Genomic DNA, 25,162 nt, shown 5'->3' on the forward strand with positions numbered 1-25,162 from the left:
TCCCAAATTCAGTCTAGATTCTTAAGTGAAAGTTCAAGAAAAAACTATTTCGGGAGAATTTTTATTGAAAATCAAGGCTATCCTCTACCGAAACTTGTGAAATTTCGCCATACTTTCTGCAAATTCATTCTAGGTCCACATTGCGCTGAAAAAAATTCACGCAAGTACTTCGGAAAACCAGTTTTGTTAACTCTCGGTCTGGGACTTACTACGCCTTACTCCTTGGGTATTTCGTCTGAAACTTTTGCCAGACATTCTTCATTATGTCTATTGAGTTTTGGCAGATATTTGAACCCAAAATTAATCTCACAGGATTTGCTATAAATTTTTTATTCATCACTGCCAGGGCCGAAAGAAAGGTTCGTTTGTGTGTAAAACTGTTTGATTTCTTTCCTAGGTGAATACTCATCCTTTTGATGTGAAATTTGTCGCGTTTTGTCCCAAATTTAGTTGAGATTCTTACGTGAAATTTCAAGAAAAAACTATTTCGAGAGAATTTTTGAGAAATTTTATTGAAAACCAAGGTTATCCTCTACCGAAACTAGTGAAATTTCGCCCTACTTTCTACAATTTTATTCTGGGTTCGTATTGCGTTGAAAAAATTCACACAAGTACTTTCATATGTTGTTTGCACCCAGGTAAGAAGGCACGTCCATAAAAGAATCACAAAAAGAAGATACGGGGAAGAAAAGCTAGGACGTTTTGTTTTCGGAAAACCAGTTTTTTTCACTCTTGGTCTGGGACTTACTACGCCTTACTTATTGAGTATTTTCGTCTAAAACTTTTACCAGACATTCGTCATTGTGTCTATTGAGTTTTGGCAGAGATTTGAGCCCCAAATTCATCTCACATGATTTGCAATAAATTTTTTATTCATCACTGCCAGGGGCGAAATGAAGGTTTGTGTGTGTGAAACTGTTTGATTTTTTTTTCCTAGGTGAATACTCATCCGTTTAACCTGAAATTTGTCGCGTTTTGTCCCAAATTCAGTCGAGATTCTTACGTGAAATTTCAATAAAAAACTATTTCGGGAGAATTTTTGAGAAATTTTATTGAAAACCAAGGCTATCCTCTACCGAAACTTGTGAAATTTCGCCATACTTTCTGCAAATTCATTCTGGGTCCATATTGCGTTGAAAAAATTCACACAAACACTTTCGTATGTTCTTTGCACCCAGGCAAGGAGGCACGTCCATAAACGAATCACAAAAAGAAGATACGGGGAAGAAAAGCCAGGACGTTTTGTTTTCGGAAAACCGGTTTTGTTCACTCTCGGTCTGGGACTTACTACAACTTATTCCTTTGGTATTTTCGTCTGAAATTTTTACCAGACATTTTCCACCATTGTGTCTATTGAGTTTTGGCAGAGATTTGAGCCCCAAATTCGTCCCACACTATTTGCAATAAATTTTTTATTCATCACTGCCAGGGGCCGAAATGAAGGTTCGTTCGTGTGTGAAACTGTTTGATTTTTTTCTTAGGTGAATACTCATCCGTTTGACCTGAAATTTGTCGCGCTTTGTCCCAAATCAGTGCAAATTCTTGGATGAAATTTCAGGAAAGAACTATTCCGGGATAATTTTTCAGATATTTTGTGCAAACCAAGGCTATCCTCTACCGAAACTTGTGAAATTCTGGCCTAATTTCTGCAATTTCATTCTGGGTCCGTATTGCACTGAAAAAAATTCACACAAGCACTTTCGTATGTTCTTTGCACCCAGGCAAGGATGCACGTCCATAAACGAATCACAAAAAGAAGATACGGGGAAGAAAAGCCAGGACGTTTTGTTTACGGAAAACCGGTTTTGTTCACTCTCGGTCTGGGACTTACTACAACTTATTCCTTTGGTATTTTCGTCTGAAATTTTTACCAGACATTTGCCACCATTGTGTCTATTGAGTTTTGGCAGAGATTTGAGCCCCAAATTCGTCTCACACTATTTTCAATAAATTTTTTATTCATCACTGCCAGGGGCCGAAATGAAGGTTCGTTTGTATGTGAAATTGTTTAATTTTTTTCTTAGGTGAATACTCATCTGTTTGATCTCAAATTTGTCGCTATTTGTCTCAAATTCAGTTGAGATTCTTACGTGGAATTTCATGAAAAACTATTTTGGAAGAATTTTTCAAAAAATTTATTCAAAACCAAGACTATCCTCTACCGAAACTTGTGAAATTTCGCCATAGTTTCTGCAATTTTATTCTGGGTCCGTATTGTGTTGAAAAAATTCTCACAAGTATTTTCATATGCGGTTTGCACCCAGGTAAAAAAACACGTCCATAAACTAATCACAAAAAAAAAATACAAAAAAGAAAAGTCAGGACATGATACAACATTTTTTATTTTACAAGAAACAATTTTATTTAAACTAAAACCGAATAAGATTCATAGAAATTGTAAATTTTTCAATTTAAATATTTAATAATTACATAACTAAATAAGTAAAAAAAATGAAAAAATTGAAGTATTAAGATTGTGTTAAAAAAAATAATCCTAAAAATTTAATGAAATTAAATAAAGGTAAAATTAAGGAAAATATAAAAATATTTTTTAAGAGTAGAAGCATAGTTTATCCAATTCACTTAGCAATCTGAGATTCTATTTTTCTTCTCCGTTGTTCCCAATGGAAATGGATTCCCTTCCCAACGGCAACAACGCCACCGGAACCCCGATCACCGCCACCGCCAACCCCGCGCCGCCTCCGCCGTCGAACCTCCCCCAGCTGACGGACTCTCTGAAGCTGGAGCACCAGTTCCTCAGGGTCCCTTTCGAGCACTACAAAAAAACCCTCCGCGCCAACCACCGCGCCGTCGAGAAAGAAATGTCCGCCGTCATCTCCGGCGTCAACGAAGCCGCCGACCTCTCCCCAGACGACGCCGTCAACCATCTTAACTCCCTTGTCTCCCGCCTGCAAGGGCTCAAGAGAAAGGTAAACTGCTGACCTAATTTTCTTGATTTGAATTTCGATTCATCGCGCGATGCACAAGAAGGAATCGTATTCTCGATTCGCATGGTTAATTTTGTATTCGTAGTGCTAAATGATATTCTGTGTAATGTGGTTAGTGGTTACTATGTGTAGTTATGATCTGTAGCATGGTTCTTGGTTCACGTTGTTCCAATGATTGGTTACGTTTATTATTAAGTATAACTGTTGCTTAATTGGAAATTTATGCTCACCTTTGTTGAGTTTTATGATGATCATGATTTGGATTCTTGTGAAAATATGTTAAAGTTGGAGGAGGGAAGTCGGGTAGAGCATTTGCAAGCACATAAGTGTCGAGTGCGTCTCGATCATTTAGAATCTGCCGATGCGGAAAACATGTCAGAGTGGAGTAACACTCGCTTGAAGCGGATTCTTGTTGATTATATGTTGAGGATGTCATACTATGACACTGCAGTGAAACTTGCTGAAAGCAGCAACTTGCAGGTAATGAATGAACAAGGTGGTCGAATGTGTGATTGTTTGAAATGTGCATTTTCTTTTGGTATTGGTTCTAACAATAATATCATTCATGTTGGTGTCTCAGGATCTTGTTGATATTGATGTATTCCAAGAAGCAAAAAAGGTTATTGACGCTTTGCAAAATCAGGATGTTGCACCTGCCCTAGCATGGTGTGCTGATAACAAATCAAGGCTGAAGAAGTCTAAGGTTCATATTGCTGTTTGATCTTTTTAATCGTTGGTTCACCATACCCATAGGCTGAGTCATAGCTTAGGCTTTTGGGTTTATTTGGTTCTACAGTCTAGGTAATCGACATTTCTTTCCATGCATTTAGAATAGGAAATCATCTCAGACACACTGCAACCACAGAATATATTCATATTTAAGAGAAGGATAACCACCATATTGGTCAAAGTATAAAAAAATGTCTTTAGTCTGCTTAAAATTTGAAAATAAAAATAAAATTATAAACTAATGCAAATCCACACTTTCTCAAATGCCCACCAGTACCAATGAAATTTCTCATAGGGTGACACTTGTTTATAATAAATGCACAAAATCACTATGAAGGCATCAAATCACATTTACCATTGTTAACTTCTAGTGGTTTAATGACGACAGAGCAAATTGGAGTTCCAGTTGAGACTTCAAGAGTTCATAGAATTAGTAAGAGCTGATAACAATTTGAGAGCTATCACGTATGCTAGGAAATATCTTGCGCCATGGGCAACCACCCACATGAAAGAATTGCAGCGAGTCATTGCAACACTAGCTTTTAAAAAGGATACCGAATGTGCCACATACAAGGTGAGTATACCTTGTCTTTGAGTGATTTTGTGCATTAGTGATACTGGTGTCTTTAATTTTATTATCTTTTTAATGCAATAGTGTTAGGGTTGTATTCATATTCTGTTAGAATTCTAGTATTTGTAATTAGAATTACAATTTGATGCCCTTTAGTAAGTTTAAGCTAGCGGTTCGCCGCAGTTGGCTATGATTGTGCCCATGGTCTGCATGAATGTTCCTTTGTCTCATCAGCATGGATGACTCCGTGATTCAATATCACCCCACATTTGTTTTGTATTCCCCCCTACGCAGTTTTCATCCGAGGATTCAAAGGGGAAGAAAGTCTTCAATCGTTATGTGAAAGGATTAGAAAGGGCGCTAATGGAGTTCATAATTTCCTCTAGCAATGTGACATTTAAGAACGAATTAGTGACTTCTGAGTAATTTAGGTCTGTACTTGTTTGTTTAAGTTTTTATCATACATTATGATTCCCAATTCATGATTGAAAAATTGAGCAACTGATTCATGATGTGGTTTGGGACTTGATAACTATGTAAATGTCAATAACACAGTACAAGATGGAGTTGCTTCATTTTTTTGTCGTAAAGCGTTAACTTCATTGTAAAGAGTATGTAGTCCTTCAAGTTAATTATATACTTTACTCTAAAGAAAATAAAGGAATGAAAGCCAATATGCTAGTTGATATAAATTGTAAATGTTTCTAGTTGTTTCTAGTTGTAGTCAAAAAAATTGAACTGTGTCTTCAAGCTGTAAGTTGTGCTATATTCTCTAGTTGCAATAATCGATTGGACTTTTACCAAGCACATGTCTTATGTAATTCATGGCCAAAAAAAAAGTCCTATATGGATTAGGTAAAAAAACAAGAACAATTATTTGCATGAGTTTTTGTGTTCCTCTGATCACTTGTTGAAGAAGATTTTCAAGCCTGTAGTATTTCACACGAAGTCTATCAACATTAAATTGTTGAAACTGTAATTCTTTGCCAGAAATTTTGCTTCATATTGCATCATTGTCTATTTTTTAGGAGCTTACATTTCAGCACTAAAATGTTTGCAATTTTCTCGTACATATTGTTTTACAGGTTTTATTTGAAGCTAAGCAATGGGATTTTCTAGTGGACCAATTCAAACAGGAGTTCTGCAAGTTATATGGCATGACATTAGAGCCCTTGCTCAATATCTATCTGCAAGCTGGGCTTTCTGCTCTCAAGACACCGTATCCATTTATAATTTGAACTGTTGATTATCATCTGGAAACACTTCTTTTAATGCTAGATGCTTCTATGCTGTGTGTGGATAGCCATGTTTGCATATATATAACTGAAACACCCTGCCATCCTTCCCAGAAATTCTTTACAACACTTGGACTTTCCTTATCCTTTTGAGGGAATTAATGATATTTAATGGTTTGCCTACTAAATGAAATTCCTTTTGATTGGAGTGGTTCGGTTCCCTCTTTATGCAGTTATTTTGAAACCCTCCATATATATTAAAGTTCAAAAGCATTCATTGTATGAAATTCATACTTGACACTGATAATCAGTCTTGAGCCTTTAAGGATCAAGTCATGATGATGAACCCCCGTGTTGTTAATTTGTTGTGAATGATTTCAAGGCTCATACTTATAATACTAAAGCCTCTTGTAAATTTGATTGGTTAGTCTTAGTTTATGCATTGTCACGGCTAAATCTATGAGATATGTCCCTTGACTTGATAAAGATATTGTTACGAGGATGATTGCACAAAAGAGGACCCTCTATCACAGGAAGCTTTCCGCACATTAGCCCTGCCACTGCCTTACTCAAAGCAGCATCACTCTAAGCTTGTTTGCTATATAACTAAGGAGTTAATGGACACTGAGAACCCACCGCAAGTCTTGCCCAATGGATATGTTTACAGCACTAAGGTTCCTGTTATTCAAGACATTCTTCTAGATGTTCCATGGATAAGCATATTTTATGAAGCTAATATTATTAATTATTTGGTGTTCTTTTGCAGGCTCTTGAAGAGATGGCGAAGAAGAATAATGGTAGAATCATCTGCCCGAGGACGGGTTTAGTTTACAACGACACAGAACTGGTCAAGGCATATATTTCATAAATCTATATACTTAAAAAGGTATTATTCATAGTTGAAAATGTCAATCTTGCCTTGGCTTCAAGCTACCATGGCTGTCTGATAGTAATGTTTTGGGAAATTACTCTGATGGGCTTCCTTTATTACGTCCATTCTTTTACTTGTGTTCCGGTGTTGACTTAAACTTGTACATATGTAAGATGTTTCAAACTGTCACTGGGATATAACGTAACCATGTGCATACATTGATTTGTATTTTTCATACTAATGAACTTGTCAGTGCCTTCATGGTTTGGAGGGATTTCATAGAGAAGAAAAAAAAGGTGAAATGAAGATGAGTCATGGATAGCTAAATGTGTCTATTCTTTTTAAGAGATTTTAAGGGCTGGGTTGCTTGTGCATGTGGGGATGGTGGCTGTACTGTGTCTAAAATTTTAGGGCTTGAATTATAATGAGTATAGTTTTTATTTTATAAATTGGTTTTGAAAGAATGAGTTAAGTCTAGTTTTTTAAAACATTAAATAAATTATTTTTGAAGTTATAAATTATTGAGTTTTTAAATTGGTAATTGTAAGATAAGTAGTTCATTACTATGAAGTAATTGCACTTAATTGTTTCTAGTTCACCAAATTATAATTAGAAGATGAGAACAACATTACGAAATTACCTTATAGATGTTAAGAAAAGAAAAATATGTTAAGTAAAGTACATTTTGGATTCTAAAAGTAATGTTTTGAAAAATACTTAAAACATTCTTTTCTTTTTTATGTTATTTCTTGAACACATTTTTTTATATATTTTTAATACTTTGGAGAATACTGAATGAAACATTAAATTCAGTAGTGTTCACAACATACCCTTTAGAAAATTTTAAAAAACCACAATGTGTTTTGTAAAGTATTTTTCTGAAGAAAAATATTCCAACAAATGTTTCATGAGAAAAGTAATGTATAATTGTTACTGACCATTATCGTTTGTGTAAATAAATGTCTGAAAACTTTTTGTTTAAATATTCATTGAAATGTAAGATACCCATTATGCAGTTAATACAAAATAATATAGATGTAGAAGAAGAAGACAGAAAATATAAAAGAGAATGAAAGATTCTAAGTGATGATGTTAATTTCAGATTCTTAAGATTCCAAAGAAAAGTGATAGATTGTGATCATTTGCAAACAATGAACCTAAATGAAAAAATGTGATCAATATGAATAAAAAATATCATTGTAAATTGGTTTAGTCAACGTGAGTAATTGAGATTCATTCATCTTTGAAAAATTAATAGTTAAACGGTGATTAAGATTTTCTAATAGGAATTAATTTTGTTATTAATGAGTTGGTTTAGTCAATGTGAGTAATTGACATTCTTTCATCTTTGAAAAATTAATAGTTAAACTGTGATGAAACCATGTTGACTTTCTAATAGAAATTAATTTTGTTATTAATACCTCATTAGTTAGGAGTAATTATAAGAAGGAAAGTAATATCATCTACTCCTTCCTTAAGTCATACACGAGAATAAATCGTTAATAAAAAATGTATACACGAGAATAAATCGTTAATAAAAAATGTATACACGAGAGTGAATTAAATCTAAAATATTATTTAGATTTAATTTTTTAATCTGTGTACTGTGAATATGCTATGAAATTAGCTTTTATAAAACTTGTTATAGTTAAAAATGAGTATTTTTATTTTTAGTATTTTATAACATAATACTACAAGAAAATCATCAAATAAATTTAAATTTAGAGAAAAAAAATAAAAAATAAAAAATCATTATTATCTAAATTAATTTTTATTATTAAAAAAAATTTAAAATAATATCAAATTTAGTCGTATGACTAATTATTTCTTATCTTTAAAATTATTTTTTATTTAATAATTTTTTACTATAGTAGAAGGAAGTAAGATCGAAAGGTATTTGTTTTATTATGATTTATTGATTGATAAACGATTATTAACAAGTATCCCAAGGCTGTCTTCTATTCCAATTTTGATTATCCCAACTGTGATATAAACCATCTTCTCTTGCAGACCAGAAAATACGTTGATGTCCTTCTTCTGCACCAGGTATCGCACTCAACGTCACACACTCCTTCCATTTCAATAAACCACTATGCTTTTCCATATTCAGCAATTTGGTGTAAGCATTTTTATGAGAAATTTCCACTTCATTCTTCTGAAAATCTGCTACAAATATTAACTTTGTTGGGCTTTGAGGCAAATCGTTCATAATGATGATCGCCATAATGTTTATCTCTGGAAAAATGTTTGAGACATTTTGATGGGTCGATTCAAGAGAATCACCAGAAACTGAACTCTTCACATTCAAACACACTGCAACCAAAACCAAAACAAAAACACGAATTGAAATTGACATTTTTGCTTTCTCTACTTTTTGTGTGTGCTTCTCACTTAGGATTCTACTTCTATATATATATATTAAGAAATTCATTAAATAGCAATTAAAATTATTACAAAAAATAATTAATTATTATATTAATTAAGTTAGATATTAATTTAGAAACTGAAAAACTAGTTGTATTCCAAAGTAGTTTCTATTATTAATAAAAATTTATAAAATGACTTCTGAATTGGTATCTAAATTAATTCAGGATTTTAAGTACTAATAGAATAAAAAATGTGATCTTAAACTGGTTTTAATTAGTCTTTTAAAGATTAATTTAAAATAAAAATATTAGTAACTAAAATCTTGATAGTTAATAATTAGATACCAATTTAAAAATTATTTTACAAATTTTTATTAATAATACAAATTATTTTAGATATTAATAATTTTTTTAGTTTCTAGAATGATCTTTAATAATATAATGTGATAGTAATTAATTATTTTAATTTTTAAAATTAATTAGAATTTAATAATTTTCTTCTAGGAATTGTTGTTTGTGTTAACATTATTATGGCACTAAATGCAAAGTTAATGCTCGGTTCTCGAGACAAGTTTTATAAATGTAATATTCCTGCTATTAAAGAATTATATTAATTATTTTATTTTTAATTTTAAAAAAGAGTTTTTAACTATTATGATTAAGTTCATATTTTAAATATATATAGTATTTTATTTAGAGAAAGTTTTCACAAATTAAATATGACTAAATAAAATAAAAATAAATAATTATTTAAAAGAGCAAAAAATTAATAATAAAAAAGATAAGATAAGATCACATTTAATGTAATCATAAATTTTTTTAAAAATAAAATAAAACAAATTTTCACTTGTAAAAAGCTGAAGTGTAAGAGAAATTAAAATTTGTTAGCATAAAAACGTATTATTTATCAGCTTTAAATCTCTGAAACCAATATTTGAAAGATATTTGATCATGCACAATTAACTTTTTCTGAGTGTGTATTGAAGAATTCATACAATTATTAAATGTTGAAAAAATGAAAGATATACGAGAATATGGTGCAACTTTACAAATTGATTAGAAAATCAGAGATCAGCATAACAGAGTAGGTCAAATTACAAATAGTTATGATATATAGGTTAAATGACTTAAATCATATTTTACAAAAAAAACTCTCATATTCTAACATTTATAAACACTAGAATGTATTATAATTATTTTTTATGTCACTTAAATTTATTATATATATATATTTATTTTGTTCTAGACTAGAGTATGGACGATTTCAAACTCAAAACATTCAGTGTAGTTAAGAATAAGTGTACTCCTAGTTGAGTGTGTCTTCTTGTGTATTCTCGATCTATACTCTTTTGTATCTGACCTTGTTGCCTCCTACTTAAGACTAATTATTTAAAATCTCCAGATTTATACTGATATGACATCAAATGTACTTAAATACGAGTATCGATAAACACTACTTATACACAAAATTGAATTCGACCCATGACAATATATATTAGTTACATTTGTTTTACATTATGTTTAATTGAAAGTGCGTAATCCCAAAAAATCAATACATTATATATAAACTCTAAATCATAAACCCTAAAGTAACGATAACATATGAAATATTTTAGACAAAAGTTCAAATGAGAAAAATGAAAATGAGCAACTTATATTGATTTGTGAGAGAGAACTACAATTTGGACTAAGGTGTTTATTGTGACAACTATTTGAAGTACTAAGACTTATTGAAAGATAAAAAAAAAGTGTTAACAAGGACCCCAAAGTTCCTTTTTATCCCAACTTCTACCATCCCAACTGTGATATAACCCATCTTCTCTAACAGACCAAAGAATCCGTTGATGCCCTTGTTCTAAACTTGGAATCACACTGAACTCTGCACACTGCTTCCATCTCAACCCACCAGTGTGGTTATCTGTGTTCAACAATCTTGTGTAAGGAGTTCCACGAGGAATCTCAACTTCATTCTTCTGAAAATCAGCAAAAAGTATTAGTTTTGTTGGACTTGGAGGCAAATCGTTCGAAACAGAGATGCCCAAAATGTTTATATCTATGGGAATCTTTGACTCTGTTCCACACACTAAACTGCTCAAATTCAAACACACTGCAACCAAAACCAAACCAGAAACTACTGAAACTGACATTTTGCTTTCTCTACTCTTTCTGTGCTCTCTTACTTGGAATTCTACTTCTATTTATAGACATTATTGTGGGTGTAACATCATTATCTTGTTACTAAGTGCAAATGTACCGTTCTCGTACACATTTATGTTGAGTAGTTGAGGCAAATTTTACGTTATCTACTTTTGTTTATTTCAGAATAATAACTGTTGTTTTCCCTATCTTCTCATTTATTGATTTTGTATATTTGCCATGTCAAAACTTCAGGAATAATAAACTATCTAAAAAAAATTACGACTTCACAACTTTAATTCTCGTATTACTCACAAATTTGAAATTGTGTCGGTTTTCTGAAAGCAAAAGTTAGACGAGTTATGAACTACAAAAATTCATTTTATTTACTTCATTTAGTAAAAACTTCAAAAAATATAAATTATTTTACATTATTCAAACATGTTCTGTTGTTTAAAATAGGAATTTCATATATTATGATTGAATTGGAGTTTTTAAAGTGGATCAAAGTCTATGAATCAATCCCATCCTTGGCTAAAAATAATTATAAATTTTAGTACGATTTTAAATAATAACCAAATTCGCTAACTCGTAATAAATGAATTAAACAATAAATACTTGGACGCAAACTAACACAAATTTAAAAATAGGATATTTTATGTTGAATAATAATTCGTATTGTTATGATTTTTTTTTGGATATTTTTAAGTTTAAAATGATTTTGTATTGTATTTGACTATTTGGAGTTCAAATTTTAAGCTGAATATATTGAATTCATTTTTAAAACTATTTAGATTTTATTTGAATGTTATTTATAATTATTATTCGATAGGCATGTTAATATGATATTTATAACTATCATTTATATATATATATATATATATATATTATTATATCGAAGGTCCATAATGAAATTATCAACCACTAGAACTATGACTAGGAAAATACAAGAAGAATGAGACTTAGTTGAACTCAATAAGGTCAAACTCTTATCATCTTGGATAAAGTTTTAATTTGTACAAATGTATAGAGTAGGTTAGGTTTTGTTTGGACTTGTATTATTAATTTGGGTCTAGTAAAATATGTTTTTGAACTTGTATTAGGGTTAATGTAGACTAAGGTTGGATTTAGGATTTAGGCCTAATTTATTATATTTTTAAATTTATAACTCAGAAAATTATGTTTATAACACTTTTCAATGTTCCAACAATGTAATAAAAAAAATTTACAAAATTTGAGTTAACTCAAATCTATAAAAAAAAGTTATTATTTAAATATTTTTAAAGATAAGGATAAATTTGTAATATTATATTTTACATTTTGAAAAAAAAAATCAAAATTTTATCACAATCGTCACAACACTCACAAACATACATCAATCCAAATACATTCACTTTTTTCAAACTTTTCTCTCAAAATCTCACACATTCATTCTCTCAAATCTCAGTACATTTTCTCTCAAATCCAAACACACCCATAAAGATGAAAAAAAATTTAATATAAAACTTGACCAAGTGTATAAGTATTGCTAAATAAACTATACACATTTAATAATAAAGTTAAGAAAAATTAATGTATCTTGAAACTTCAAAACATACTCATACAAGTGGAAATAGTACATTAATAATATTTTAAATATTTACAATTTCATATCAACCTACTGATGATATCTTTATGTAAGAATAACATTTATCATCACTAACTTATAGTGCTAGCAAATTAACGAATTTAGATTTGTTATTTCATAACCAATTTATCAAACGCTCTTAATCTAGAAAGTTGGTTTATTATTATAGGGCTTCATCATATCCCATATACCATCCCATTTGAGTATTTAAAAAATAACAAAATTATTATTTTGTCTCTCATGAATTAAAGATGAATAATTAATTAAAGATGAATAATTAATCGGGACAGTTAAAATTTAGATTAAGCAATTTTACATCAGTAAAAAACAATAAATAAATATAGATCATAGGTGACTCAACCTTCATACAAAAGAAAAAGAAAAAAAATAAGAAAGGACTTCACGTTTCAATCTAAACCAAGCCATCAACTAAAGCTACCAATCAGTCCTTATCCCAATCAAAACACAACTACGAAAATTCAACCATGAGAATCGCACGCCAAAGTGTGTACCAACACCACAAACACCAAGAATCAAAATCATAAACAAAATCACTAAACCTCCTTACAAAGATCACACCAGTTATACATCCCAATCATTCAACATAAAAGAAGAAATAGAGATATGTAAATGTGTCAATTTGACATTTATTTGATTTGATATGATTTATTGATTCATATATGATGGTTAACAAGTATTCCAAAATTCCCTTTTATCCCAATTTGTAGTGTCCCAACTATGATATAAACCATCTTCTCTTACAGACCAATAAATACGTTGATGTCCCTTTTCTAAACTAGGTATAACACTGAACGTTGCACACTCCTTCCATCTCAATCCACCAGTGTGATTTTCCATATTCAGCAACTTTATGTAACGATTCCCATTCCCAGGACGAATTTCTACTTGACTCTTCTGAAAATCTGCAAAAAAGAACAATTTTGTTGGGCCTGGAGGCAAATCGTTGGAAATGGAGATTCCCAAAACGTTTATGGTTGGAGAAATGTTTGAGTCATTTTTATAGGTGGATGCAAGATGTACTGGTAGGCACCGGACGAACGCGCGTGGCCGACCGGCCTTATACACTAAATGGAAACGAACGCACGTGGCCGACCGGCCGTATACACACTAAATGTAAGGGCATTTATGTGACAAGCTAAGGTGGTTAAGATACACCTCCGAAGAATAAGGAATATGCGTTTAGAGAAGATATGTTCCCCGGGTATTCCGGAGCACGACTGACAAGACATATCCATAACCACCCTGAGCCCAAGGGATAGAAAGCCCATTAGGCAATCCTATAAATACTGTGCTCAAGCCAGAGAAATGTACGTTTTCATTCACTTACGAAACTGCGCTTAGAATCTCATACTTACTTGAGCGTCGGAGTGCCTTCGCAGGTACCCTCCCCCGCCCGACCGAAGTTGATAGCACGAAGGGACGACCGACCAAAGGAGACAGCAAGAAAGGACAATCGACCAGAGGAGAAGAAGATCAACACGTCAGCAATTACACCACGTCAACCGACCGTGCCTGGGCCCCATCTCTCCACTCAGGTACAATTGGCGCCCACCGTGGGGCCGAGGCAAATCTTCAATTTTTGAAGCTATAATGGTTGCGACAAGAAACAACAACAACGCTATGGCAGAACAGATGACTATGATTCAAATCCTCCAAGCTCAGATGGAGGAACTGCGACAAAAGGGGATGGAAGACCATCGTCAACATGAAGAAGATAGACGCCTCCAAGAAGAAGATAGACGCCGCCAAGAAGAAGAAATCGCCTTATTAAGAGCGCAGAATGCACGACTCCAACAACAGGTCGATAATCCCGAACGAGAAGGCCAATCCCATATGGCCGACCGAACCGCCTCTCGCATACCTACACCTGCCAATACCAATCCTGCTTCCAGAGCTGAAACAGTCGAAAGAAAGTCAAGGAAAAGGGGTCATCCTTTTACAGACGAAATTATCACCACTCCACTTCCTGACAAATGGAGAGGCCTCGTCATTAAACTCTATGACGGCTCGACCGACCCGGACGAACACTTAAATGTCTACAAGACGCAAATGACTTTGTATACCACAGATAACAATGTGTGGTGTAAAGTATTTCCCACGTCGCTCCAGGGAGAACCTCTTACCTGGTTCACAGAGCTGCCTCCAAACTCCATTAACGATTTTGACACCCTAGCCGCAAAATTCTCCACTCAATATGCCACTAGCCGACCGCATCACATGTCCTCCATGTCTCTCCTAGCGGTACAACAAGAAAAAGGTGAATCTCTTAGAACCTTTCTAGATAGGTTCAACAAAGCATGCATGAACATCCGAGGGCTCAAACAAGAGGTTGCATTGCACCATTTGGTCTCGGCCATCCGACCGAGCCGTTTCACTGAAAGTCTCATCAAGAAACCACCTCAAGACATGGAGGACCTTCGAACTCGAGCAACCAAATTCATGCAAATCGAAGAACACATTGATTACCATCAACGGTTCAAAGCTGTCGGATTCGGAGCCCTTAAAGACCAAACCCAAAGTAAAGAAAGAGAAGTCGAAACCGAACGAACCGTCCGAACCACTCTGAGGTCCGACCGGAATAGGGGAGGCCGAATCCCCAGGTTTAACAGTTACACCCCTTTAACTGTGCCGAGGGGACGAGCCCTAGATGAAGCACTACAAACGGACCTAATCCCGACATTGAAGCAGTATCAAACACCACCGAATGCAGATACTGCTAAGCGTTGTCAATACCATCAGAATTTCGGTCACACGACCGAAGGATGTCAAGCTTTGAAGGATAAAATTGAAGAACTCATCCAAGCTGGCCATTTACGGCAGTTCGTCAAGAGGACAAGGAGTTCAAGATCCCCACCACGGAATACTGACCGTCCTTCCCGTGGTGTCGACCGGTCGTACCGTAACGATTACAAACGCCACACTGACCGTAGCCAGACTTCGCGAAAACGCAGCGAAAGCCCCGTTCGGCGTATACGCCCCCGTAGCACAAGTCCCGACCGAAACGCCCGACCTCGCCAACGAGTCCGCGAAGTCATCAACATGATTGCTGGACCCGTTAACTTGGGCGAACCGAACCACGAAACAAATTACATAGCTGGAGGATTTGCCGGTGGCGGGTGCTCAAATTCCGCCCGAAAGAAACATCTTCGTGACATCCAGTCCGCTCATGCTACCACGAGGAGGCGTCCACATATACCTCCGATTACTTTCACTGACGAAGACTTTACAGCCATAGATCCAGCCCAGGACGACCCCATGGTCATCACTGTAGAAATTGACAAGTTCGCAATTGCCAAGACTTTGGTAGATCAGGGTAGCTCGGTCGACATACTGTATTGGGACATTTTCAAGAAAATGCGCATCCCAGAAGCACATATTCAGCCCTATAACGAACAAATTGTAGGGTTCTCAGGTGAACGGGTCGATACTAAGGGGTACATAGACTTGTACACAACCTTTGGTGAGGAAGACGGCCTCCATAAAACAATAAACGTACGATACCTCCTGGTTAACGCACAAACTTCCTACAACATCCTGCTCGGTCGTCCGTCCATTAACAGATTAAAAGCCATTGTGTCCACTCCACACTTAGCCATGAAATTCCCCTCGGCTAACAACGACATTGCAACCATCCATGTCGATCAAAAAACCGCTAGGGAATGCTATGTAGCAAGTTTGAAAAGTGAGCCAACTCGACGACTCTATACAACCAATACGGACGACCGAGTCCCGCAAAAACGAGGACGTTCCCCCACACGGCGTTCCGGACGACACATGTCCCGTCGTCAAATGATAGCCCTTGTTGACCTCGACCCTCGCATGGACGATCCCCGTATGGAAGCAGGAGAAGACTTGCATCCATTCCCGCTTCGCGATGATTGCCACACTACGCACATCGGTACTTCGCTGAAACCGGACGACCGAATGGCCATCGGGACGACACTTGTTAAAAATTCCGATCTTTTCGCCTGGACGGCCGCTGATATGCCTGGCGTAGACCCACAGGTTATCACTCACCGATTATCACTGTATAGAGAAGCTAAACCAATAGCTCAAAAGAAAAGACATATAGGCGAGGAACGACGTCAAGCCGCACGTGAGGAAGCCGACAAATTGTTACAGGCTGGATTCATTCGGAAGGCCCATTACACCACATGGCTAGCCAACGTGGTTATGGTGAAGAAAACGAACGGAAAATGGCGTATGTGTGTTGACTACACAGACCTCAATAAAGCTTGCCCAAAAGACTCGTATCCTCTGCCTACCATTGATCGTCTCGTCGACGGTGCAGCCGGGCATCACATCCTCAGCTTCCTTGATGCCTACTCTGGCTATAATCAAATCCAAATGCACCCGGCCGACCGGAAGAAGACGGCCTTCATGACTGATTCCGGCAATTTCTACTATGAAGTAATGCCCTTCGGACTCAAAAATGCCGGAGCCACTTATCAAAGACTAATGGACCACGTATTCCACGACATGATTGGTAGGAATGTTGAAGTCTATGTCGATGACATCGTCGTCAAGTCCGACTCATGCAAACAACATATTGCCGACCTAAAAGAAGTTTTTCAGGCCCTCCGCCAACACCAGATGCGACTCAATCCGGACAAGTGTGCGTTCGGCGTCGAAGGGGGGAAGTTCTTAGGTTTTATGCTAACTCATAGAGGCATAGAAGCTAACCCCGAGAAGTGCAAAGCTATCTCCGAAATGCGAAGTCCCAACTCCATTCAGGAAATTCAGAGACTTATCGGCCGACTCACCGCACTATCCAGATTTGTTCCTAAACTCGCCGAACGAACGAGGCCAATCGTCCGACTACTGAAAAAAGCATTCCGCTTCGAGTGGTCGACCGAATGTGAGGAAATTTTCCTCGAATTGAAAACCTTTTTATCAACCCCGCCGGTCATCCAGAAACCGGACGCACGAGAACCCATCATAGTCTACCTCGCCGTTTCACACGAAGCCGTCAGCTCAGTCTTAGTGCAAGAAATTAATTTTGAAGAACGGCCGGTTTACTTCGTCAGCCGCGCCCTTCATGGCGCCGAAATTCGATACCAGACGATCGAAAAGGTAGTCATGGCCCTCATCATTACCGCCCGACGAATGCGTATGTATTTTCAGAATCATCGGATTATTGTTCGGACAAATTACCCTATTATAAAGATCCTCACTAAGCCAGATTTAGCCGGACGAATGATCGGTTGGACGATCGAACTATCCGAATTCCATATTCAGTACCAACCACGCGGAGCGATCAAGTCGCAAGCTCTCGCCGACTTCGCAGCTGAACTCACTACTTCTTCAGCCGAGACCGAACATTCATCATGGATCTTATATGTTGATGGCTCCTCGAACGAGAGGTCGTGCGGCGCTGGAGTTGTTTTGGAAGGCCCCGGCGAGATTGTCATCGAGCAAGCCCTCAAATTCGACTTCAAAGCTTCAAACAATCAGGCCGAATATGAAGCCATATTAGCCGGTCTACGTCTCGCTCAAGAATTAGAAATCACTAAGTTAATTTGCAAAAGTGATTCCCGGCTTGTCATCGGTCAGCTTAACGACGAATATGAAGTCCGAGAAAGCTTTTTACAGCGATATTATCACTTAGTCAAATAGTCGATGAGCACCTTTTCTGAAATTTCTATGCAGCACGTTCGACGCGATCACAATACCCGCGCGGACGCCTTGTCCCGGTTAGCAACCACGAAGTGTAAAGGAATGCATCGGTCGGTCATCCATGTTACGCTTCCACGCCCAAGCATCGACCTACAGGAATGCCTGACGACCGACACGGAATCTACTTGGATTACCCCAATCAAGCAATATTTACTCGACGGCACATGTAGTCCTCTCGGCGAAAAAACCATGAAGCTGCAGGCCGCCCGTTTTGTCTTAATCGGCGACGACCTTTATCGCCGAGGTTATACCCAACCACTCCTTAAATGTTTGACACCAGACCAAGCTTCCTATGTCATCCAAGAGTTGCACGAAGGAATTTGCGGAACTCACTCCGGCGCACGGACAATGGCTGCCAAAGTATTCCGGGCTGGATACTACTGGCCGACCGTCCAGGGTGACTGCACCAATTTCGTACAAAAATGTCTTAAATGCCAAGAGTTTGGCACTTTGTCCCATCAAAAGCCTGAGGAACTCCATTTTATGTTATCACCTTGGCCGTTCGTCCAATGGGGTATGGACATCATTGGTCCTTTCGCCCCCGGTAAAGGCCAGTGTAAATTCTTACTAGTCGGCATTGATTACTTCACCAAGTGGATCGAAGCCGAGCCCCTGACTGCAATCACCGCCCGCAATGTTCAAAATTTTGTATGGAAAAATATCGTTTGCCGCTTCGGGCTTCCACAAATCATCATCACCGATAACGGTCGGCAATTCACCGACCGAACGTTAGCTGAATTTTACGAGAAGCTCCACATCAAACACATCGCTAGTTCAGTCGAACATCCGCAAACAAACGGACAGGCAGAAGCTGGAAACAAAGTTATTTTGAACGAACTGAAGAAACGTCTCGGCCCAGCAAAGGGCAACTGGACTGAAGAACTCTTAGAAGTATTATGGGCATATCGCTGTACTCCTCAGACGACTACACAAGAAACGCCGTACAGCCTAACGTATGGCACCGAAGCTATGATCCCCGTCGAGATTGGCGAACCCTCTCTCCGCCGGCAAACCCTTGATCTTGATCTAAACAAGGAAAGCCTCTCGGTCGGTCTCGATCTCATCAACGAACTCCGGAACAAGTGTAGAATTAGAGAAGAAGCATGCAAAATTCGGGCGGCCAGACGATACAACTCCAAAGTTAAACCAAGATTGTTCCACAAAGGCGACTTAGTATGGCGAATGCGGAGCAGCGCACGGAAGGAAGGAGGCAAGTTCTCCAACAATTGGGAAGGACCTTTCCGCATAGCTGATACGGCAGCCGGTGGAGCCTATTATTTAGAATATTTATCTGGGAAGGAAATACCGAGAACGTGGAATGCCACACATCTCAAATTTTATTACAGTTGAACTTTAATAATAAAAGTGCACTCTTTCCTCGCTCAGTCGGTTTTTCCCTAAGGAGGGTTTACGACCGGGAAGGTTTTAACGAGGCACTAAATTAAAATCCACATCTCCTAGTCCTTTACTCAATTCATATCTCGTTCGGCATCAGACGTTATCGGATTTATATATACCTCGCTCGGCATCAGAATTATTACTTTTTACGTAGTCAGAATTTTATATGCCTCGTTCGGCATCAGAATTATTACTTTAACGTAATAATAATTATTTATGCCTCGTTCGGCATCAGAATTTATCGGATTTATATATGCCTCGTTCGGCATCTGAATTATTACCTCAACGTAATCAGAATTATTTATGCCACGTTCGGCATCAGAATTATTTACTCAATCTTATGCCTCGTTCGACATCTGAATTATTACCTTAACGTAATCAGAATTATTATGCCACGTTCGGCATCCGAATTATTTACTCAATCTTATGCCTCATTCGGCATCTGAATTATTACCTTAACATAATCAGACTTTTTTCTGCCACGTTCGGCATCAGAATTATTCACTCATTTATGCCTCGTTCGGCATCAGAATTATTCACTTATTTATGCCTCGTTCGGCATCAGAATTATATTATTACCTCAACGTAATCATAATTATTATGCCACGTTCGGCATCCGAATTATTTACTCAATCTTATGCCTCGTTCGGCATCTGAATTATTACCTTAACGTAATCAGACTTTTTTATGCCACGTTCGGCATCAGAATTATTCACTTATTTATGCCTCGTTCGGCATCAGAATTATTCACTTATTTATGCCTCGTTCGGCATCAGAATTATCTTATTACTAATGTAATCAGAATTATTTATGCCTCGTCCGGCATCAGAATTATCTTATTACTTTAATGTAATCAGAATTATTTATGCAAGTGTGCATTACCCACATGTCGGGTCCAGCAATTTTCTATGCCACATTGTTCATTAACTCTTCAAAAGAGGCGTCAGGCTGTGGGCCAGGGGTCTCCCCCTCGGCCTCCTCATTTAAATTATCATCGGGGTTGATCGGCACCAGCTTTCCATCAACTATTATTTTTTCTGTCGTAATGGTCGTCCTCCAGGGGTGCTCCATGCAGGCAGGCCGCTTGTCCGATGCCTAACCGAAAATATTCTTCGCTAATGCGCACGTCCCGTCATTCCGTTAAATTTAATGTCTGACAACTCGAAAGGCACAACAATTATTACGACTCTTCGGCTTTTATTCACCTTGAGCCTGGGGGGCAAGTGTACTGGTAGGCACCGGACGAACGCGCGTGGCCGACCGGCCTTATACACTAAATGGAAACGAACGCACGTGGCCGACCGGCCGTATACACACTAAATGTAAGGGCATTTATGTGACAAGCTAAGGTGGTTAAGATACACCTCCGAAGAATAAGGAATATGCGTTTAGAGAAGATATGTTCCCCGGGTATTCCGGAGCACGACTGACAAGACATATCCATAACCACCCTGAGCCCAAGGGATAGAAAGCCCATTAGGCAATCCTATAAATACTGTGCTCAAGCCAGAGAAAGGTACGTTTTCATTCACTTACGAAACTGCGCTTAGAATCTCATACTTACTTGAGCGTCGGAGTGCCTTCGCAGGTACCCTCCCCCGCCCGACCGAAGTTGATAGCACGAAGGGACGACCGACCAAAGGAGACAGCAAGAAAGGACAATCGACCAGAGGAGAAGAAGATCAACACGTCAGCAATTACACCACGTCAACCGACCGTGCCTGGGCCCCATCTCTCCACTCAGGTACACAAGAGAATTAGCAGAGACTGAACTCTTCACATTCAAACACATTGCAACCAAAACCAAAAGGGAAACACAGATTGAAATTGACATTTTTTTTGCTTTCTCTACTCTTTTTTTTGTGTTCTTTCACTTAGGATTTCTAATTCTATTTATACATGAATGTGTCTGTGTAGTTGTGTTTCATTAAGCACATTTAATCAATCAAGGGTGTTTCTTATTGCACCCATCATTTTCGAAACACCATTATACCCCTTTTAAAAATGATTTATAGATTATTCTTTATTACGAAGTGGACTTTAAGCCTAACTCAACTCCATAAAACCGGCTCATAGGGTTGAGGTTTGCACCCACTTATATATAATGAAAAACTCTAATCTCTAGTCGATGTGGGATCTCCAACATTTTTTCCGATATATTTCCGGAACATACTTTTCGACATATTCCAGATTTACCATTCTAAAAATAAATAAAAAATATGTTCTGAAAATGTTATTCTGAAATGATTTTTTGTCTATTGAATTTCTTATTTTAGAAACATTCTTTGTTTACGAAACTTCAATCCTACAAATACTTTTTGCTTACGCAATCTCTATTCCATAATCACTAAAAAATTATCAAAGAAATATAGGGGTGCAAAAGAAAAATGTAAAGATATAGAAAGAAACAAGTTCTTCAGTCAAATACTTACATTGATTTCTTTGGTTTATTAATTGTTAACCGTTTCCAATAACATGCATTAACTTTTGTCATAATTAGTAACGGATTCTTGATGTCATTCTCTTCTAATATATACAAAAACCTATTTAATGAATAGTATAATTTAAGTGTAATTTATGGTATGTTCTTTATAAAGAGAATGTGGAGTAGTTCTCTAAGATAGAGACACTGATATATATGTATGTATACATTAAATCTTTAGTTTACTTTTATGTGTAAATTGTAAAATTGTTATATTACTTATTTAACTCTATTTTGTTATTTAGTCACAACACTGAATTCTTTCTATACGTGTGAAATTTAAAAATATTATAATATAAAAAGCTAAATTAAAAATGTGTCATGTATATGTATATGTCAACATAATTAAGAAAGTGTAAAATATAACTAATTCTCTATGTTTGGTATTGATACAAAAATATGAAATTACAGAAATAATAAGCAAACAAAAGAAAATAAAGTTATGACTCTAGAATTTTTAATTTGGAAAACCTCATAAAAGAAGTAAAAACTCGCAATCCGAAAATGTTTACACTATTAAAATAGGATTACAATATTTTTTTCTCTCACCCTACGAGAATTACACTTAATCTCACCTAATGTAATACAATATCTCTCTAACTTCTCACTAGGATTTTTAATCTCACAATAGGATGGATATCAACTATCTCATTAATTTTGTAAAGAAGGAAGGATGACCAATCATTCACATGGATAAAACCAATCGACAACGATATCTTTTATTCAATGAATCATATTTTTCGTTTTAGGTTAATTGTTTGCAATTTCACGTATAAATCACAATCTATTAATCTTTTGTTTTTTGAAATTCTAAGAATATGAAATGCATCACCCCTAAGGATCTTTCGTTCTCTTCGGTGTCTTCTTCTTCTACATCTAGTTTCTATTGTTTTGTGATTCATTATACAACATTTAAGTCAATGCTTAAAAAACTAAATAATATTATATATATATATATATATATATATATTTAAATAAGAATATTTCAAAATGAAAGCACTATTTAATATAAAGATAATTTATACAATAAACTTTGCAATGCAAGAAGAAGTAGCAATCAATAGGAAAACTTGGTAAAATAATAACTAGCTTTACTTTATTGAAAAGAAAGAACTAGAAGAAATATTTCAACAATGATTGAATGTCCAACTTTTCTTTTTCTGCCATGAATTATTATCCCAACTATGATAAAGACCATCTTCTTTTATATTCCAAAAGATCTTTTGATGACCTGCTTCTGCACTTGGATCATATGCTAAGAAAGAAATGCAATTTCTATCCCAATACATCGCACCAGCTTTAATACCATTCATTTTGTCAAGTATAACATAAGTTTGACCAGGTGTCAAATAAACTCCCTTTATTAGGTTATTGTAGAAGAAGATCACATTTTTGTTGTTACGAGCCATAACATTGTGAAAGGAAAGAACAAGTATGTTAATGTCTATGTGAGATGATTCAGGTTCTTCAAAATGGGTAGATGGAAGGAAATTGGTTGAAGTTGAAAGAGACTCCAAATCAGCAGATGCAAAACTTAAGCCATTTATCAAAAACATGGTGAGAAGAACCATGAGAGATGCATAAATTGATCTACACATTGTGTTTCTGTGGTTTTTCTTACTTCTCCAATGGATCAATAGTATTATTACTCTATTTCAGTTGTATTCTTCACTCTCCTTCACCCAATGCTACTTATATACACCAAGTTCTTAAAATTTTTGGAAAAGAAAATGATAGTTTGACAACTCTTGAAGTTGTATACAATTTTTGATGTGATAGGTTTATAAATAAATATATATAATAAAGGATAAATTTGTACTTAAATTATATGAAAAAATATTAAAATAATAGTATTAGAAGTTGTAATGGGACTGTATAAAATATTGGGGTTGTCAATGTATCGTTATCTTATAATTATTTATGTTTGTCTTTTCTTCTAAAAGTGAACCGAACAGGTTGTAATTATTATTTATAATAATTTGAAACGTAATCATTATATAACAACAAAATTTAGAGACAAAAAATAATTAGTCATTATGTTAATTCAATTAGATATTATTTTATAAATTAAAAAACTATTAATATTTAAAATGGTTTCTATTATTAATAAAAAATTATAAATTAGTTTATAAATTTGGTTGAACCAGAAGCAATCAGTGGGAAATGGAGATTCCCATAACGTTTATGGCTGGAGAAATGTTTGAGTCATTCTTATGGGTGGATGCAAGAGAATTAGCAGAGACTGAACCCTTCAAATTCAAACACACTGCAACCAAAACCAAAGGGGAAACACAGATTGAAATCCATATTTTTTTGCTTTCTCTACTCTTTTTTTTTTGTGTTCTTTCACTTAGGATTCTTCTTCTATTTATACATGAATGTGCCTGTGTAGTTAGTTGGGTTTCATTCCGCAATGGTGTTTTTCCCTCATCCATTACAAGAAAATCATGAAATAGAAACCAATTTTTAGACACCAAAATAATTAGTTGCAATAGTAACTAAATTAGAGTCAATTTTAGAAACTATAAAAAAATTGGTTTCTAAATTAGTTTTTATTATTGTTAAATAGTTTTTAAATTGGTATCTAATTAGTAACTAAAGTTTTAACTACCAATTATTTAGTTTCTAAATTTGGTCTCTAAAACTTTGGTTGCTAATTAGATACCAATTTTGAAACTATTTAACAATAATAGAAACTAATTTATAAATCAATTTTTTTTTTAGTTTCTAAAATTTTCTCTAATTTAGTTACTATGACAACTAATTATTTTGGTCTCTAAAAATTGATTTTTATTTCATAATTGTCTTGTAGTGATTATTTTCTGAAAATATCATTTTACTCATTTTAAAAATGATTTCTGGATTATTCTTTTCAGAATATTTTCAAAACATATTTTTATGAATTCTAGATTTATTATTTTAGAAATAAAAAAAATGTATTTCAAAAATGATATTCTGGAATGAATTTTTTCATTATGGAGTTCTTATTTGAGAAACATCCTTTGTTTACGAAATTCTTATTCTGAAAATACTTTTTCTTATAAAAACTTTATTCCAAATCACCCCCAAATAATAAGGATAATTTTAATATTTAAAAAAATA

The 25,162-nt window shown here is 35.3% G+C and overlaps 3 protein-coding genes across 4 annotated transcripts; 2 read left to right on the top strand and 1 right to left on the bottom strand.

Moving 5' to 3' along the window:
• Nucleotides 1-2,546: 2,546 nt before the first annotated feature.
• Nucleotides 2,547-6,681, top strand: LOC137827697 (LisH/CRA/RING-U-box domains-containing protein). Of its 2 annotated transcripts, XR_016523361.1 has the most exons (8): nucleotides 2,547-2,930; nucleotides 3,234-3,428; nucleotides 3,529-3,651; nucleotides 4,066-4,251; nucleotides 4,543-4,679; nucleotides 5,334-5,467; nucleotides 5,971-6,157; nucleotides 6,250-6,681. XR_016523361.1 is itself a non-coding variant. In XM_068633963.2 (7 exons), exons 1-7 carry the CDS (start codon nucleotides 2,625-2,627, stop codon nucleotides 6,349-6,351), a joined length of 1,233 nt encoding a protein of 410 aa, XP_068490064.2. In that variant the 5' UTR covers nucleotides 2,547-2,624; the 3' UTR covers nucleotides 6,352-6,681. The 2 variants fall into 2 exon arrangements, 1 of the variants encoding a protein (XP_068490064.2); XM_068633963.2 differs by lacking the exon at nucleotides 4,543-4,679.
• A 7,413-nt stretch (nucleotides 6,682-14,094) lies between these two features.
• LOC150025717 (uncharacterized) lies at nucleotides 14,095-16,994 on the top strand. Its single transcript, XM_090304293.1, has 2 exons — nucleotides 14,095-16,799; nucleotides 16,916-16,994. The coding sequence occupies exons 1-2, from the start codon at nucleotides 14,095-14,097 to the stop codon at nucleotides 16,992-16,994; spliced, it is 2,784 nt and encodes a 927-aa protein (XP_090160419.1).
• Nucleotides 16,995-23,187: 6,193 nt separating this feature from the next.
• Nucleotides 23,188-23,658, bottom strand: LOC137828725 (uncharacterized). Its single transcript, XM_068635414.2, has one exon. The coding sequence runs from the start codon at nucleotides 23,656-23,658 to the stop codon at nucleotides 23,188-23,190; it is 471 nt and encodes a 156-aa protein (XP_068491515.1).
• Between the last annotated feature and the right edge of the window lie 1,504 nt (nucleotides 23,659-25,162).

The sequence above is a fragment of the Phaseolus vulgaris genome, chromosome 7 (genome assembly GCF_051622355.1).
Source record: "Phaseolus vulgaris cultivar YP4 chromosome 7, ASM5162235v1, whole genome shotgun sequence".
Taxonomy (NCBI): domain Eukaryota; kingdom Viridiplantae; phylum Streptophyta; class Magnoliopsida; order Fabales; family Fabaceae; genus Phaseolus; species Phaseolus vulgaris.

What these genes read in the sequence shown, in the direction of transcription:
- LOC137827697 (XM_068633963.2), top strand. Translation starts at nt 2,625, where the DNA reads ATGGAAATGGATTCCCTTCCCAACGGCAACAACGCCACCGGAACCCCG. An exon ending in CAAGGCTGAAGAAGTCTAAG is followed by an intron (nt 3,652 to 4,065) that starts GTTCATATTGCT and finishes TAATGACGACAG; the next exon opens with AGCAAATTGGAGTTCCAGTT. An exon ending in CTTTCTGCTCTCAAGACACC is followed by an intron (nt 5,468 to 5,970) that starts GTATCCATTTAT and finishes GACTTGATAAAG; the next exon opens with ATATTGTTACGAGGATGATT.
- LOC150025717 (XM_090304293.1), top strand. Translation starts at nt 14,095, where the DNA reads ATGGTTGCGACAAGAAACAACAACAACGCTATGGCAGAACAGATGACT. An exon ending in CTCGTCGACGGTGCAGCCGG is followed by an intron (nt 16,800 to 16,915) that starts GCATCACATCCT and finishes TCTACTATGAAG; the next exon opens with TAATGCCCTTCGGACTCAAA.
- LOC137828725 (XM_068635414.2), bottom strand. Translation starts at nt 23,658, where the DNA reads ATGTGTAGATCAATTTATGCATCTCTCATGGTTCTTCTCACCATGTTT.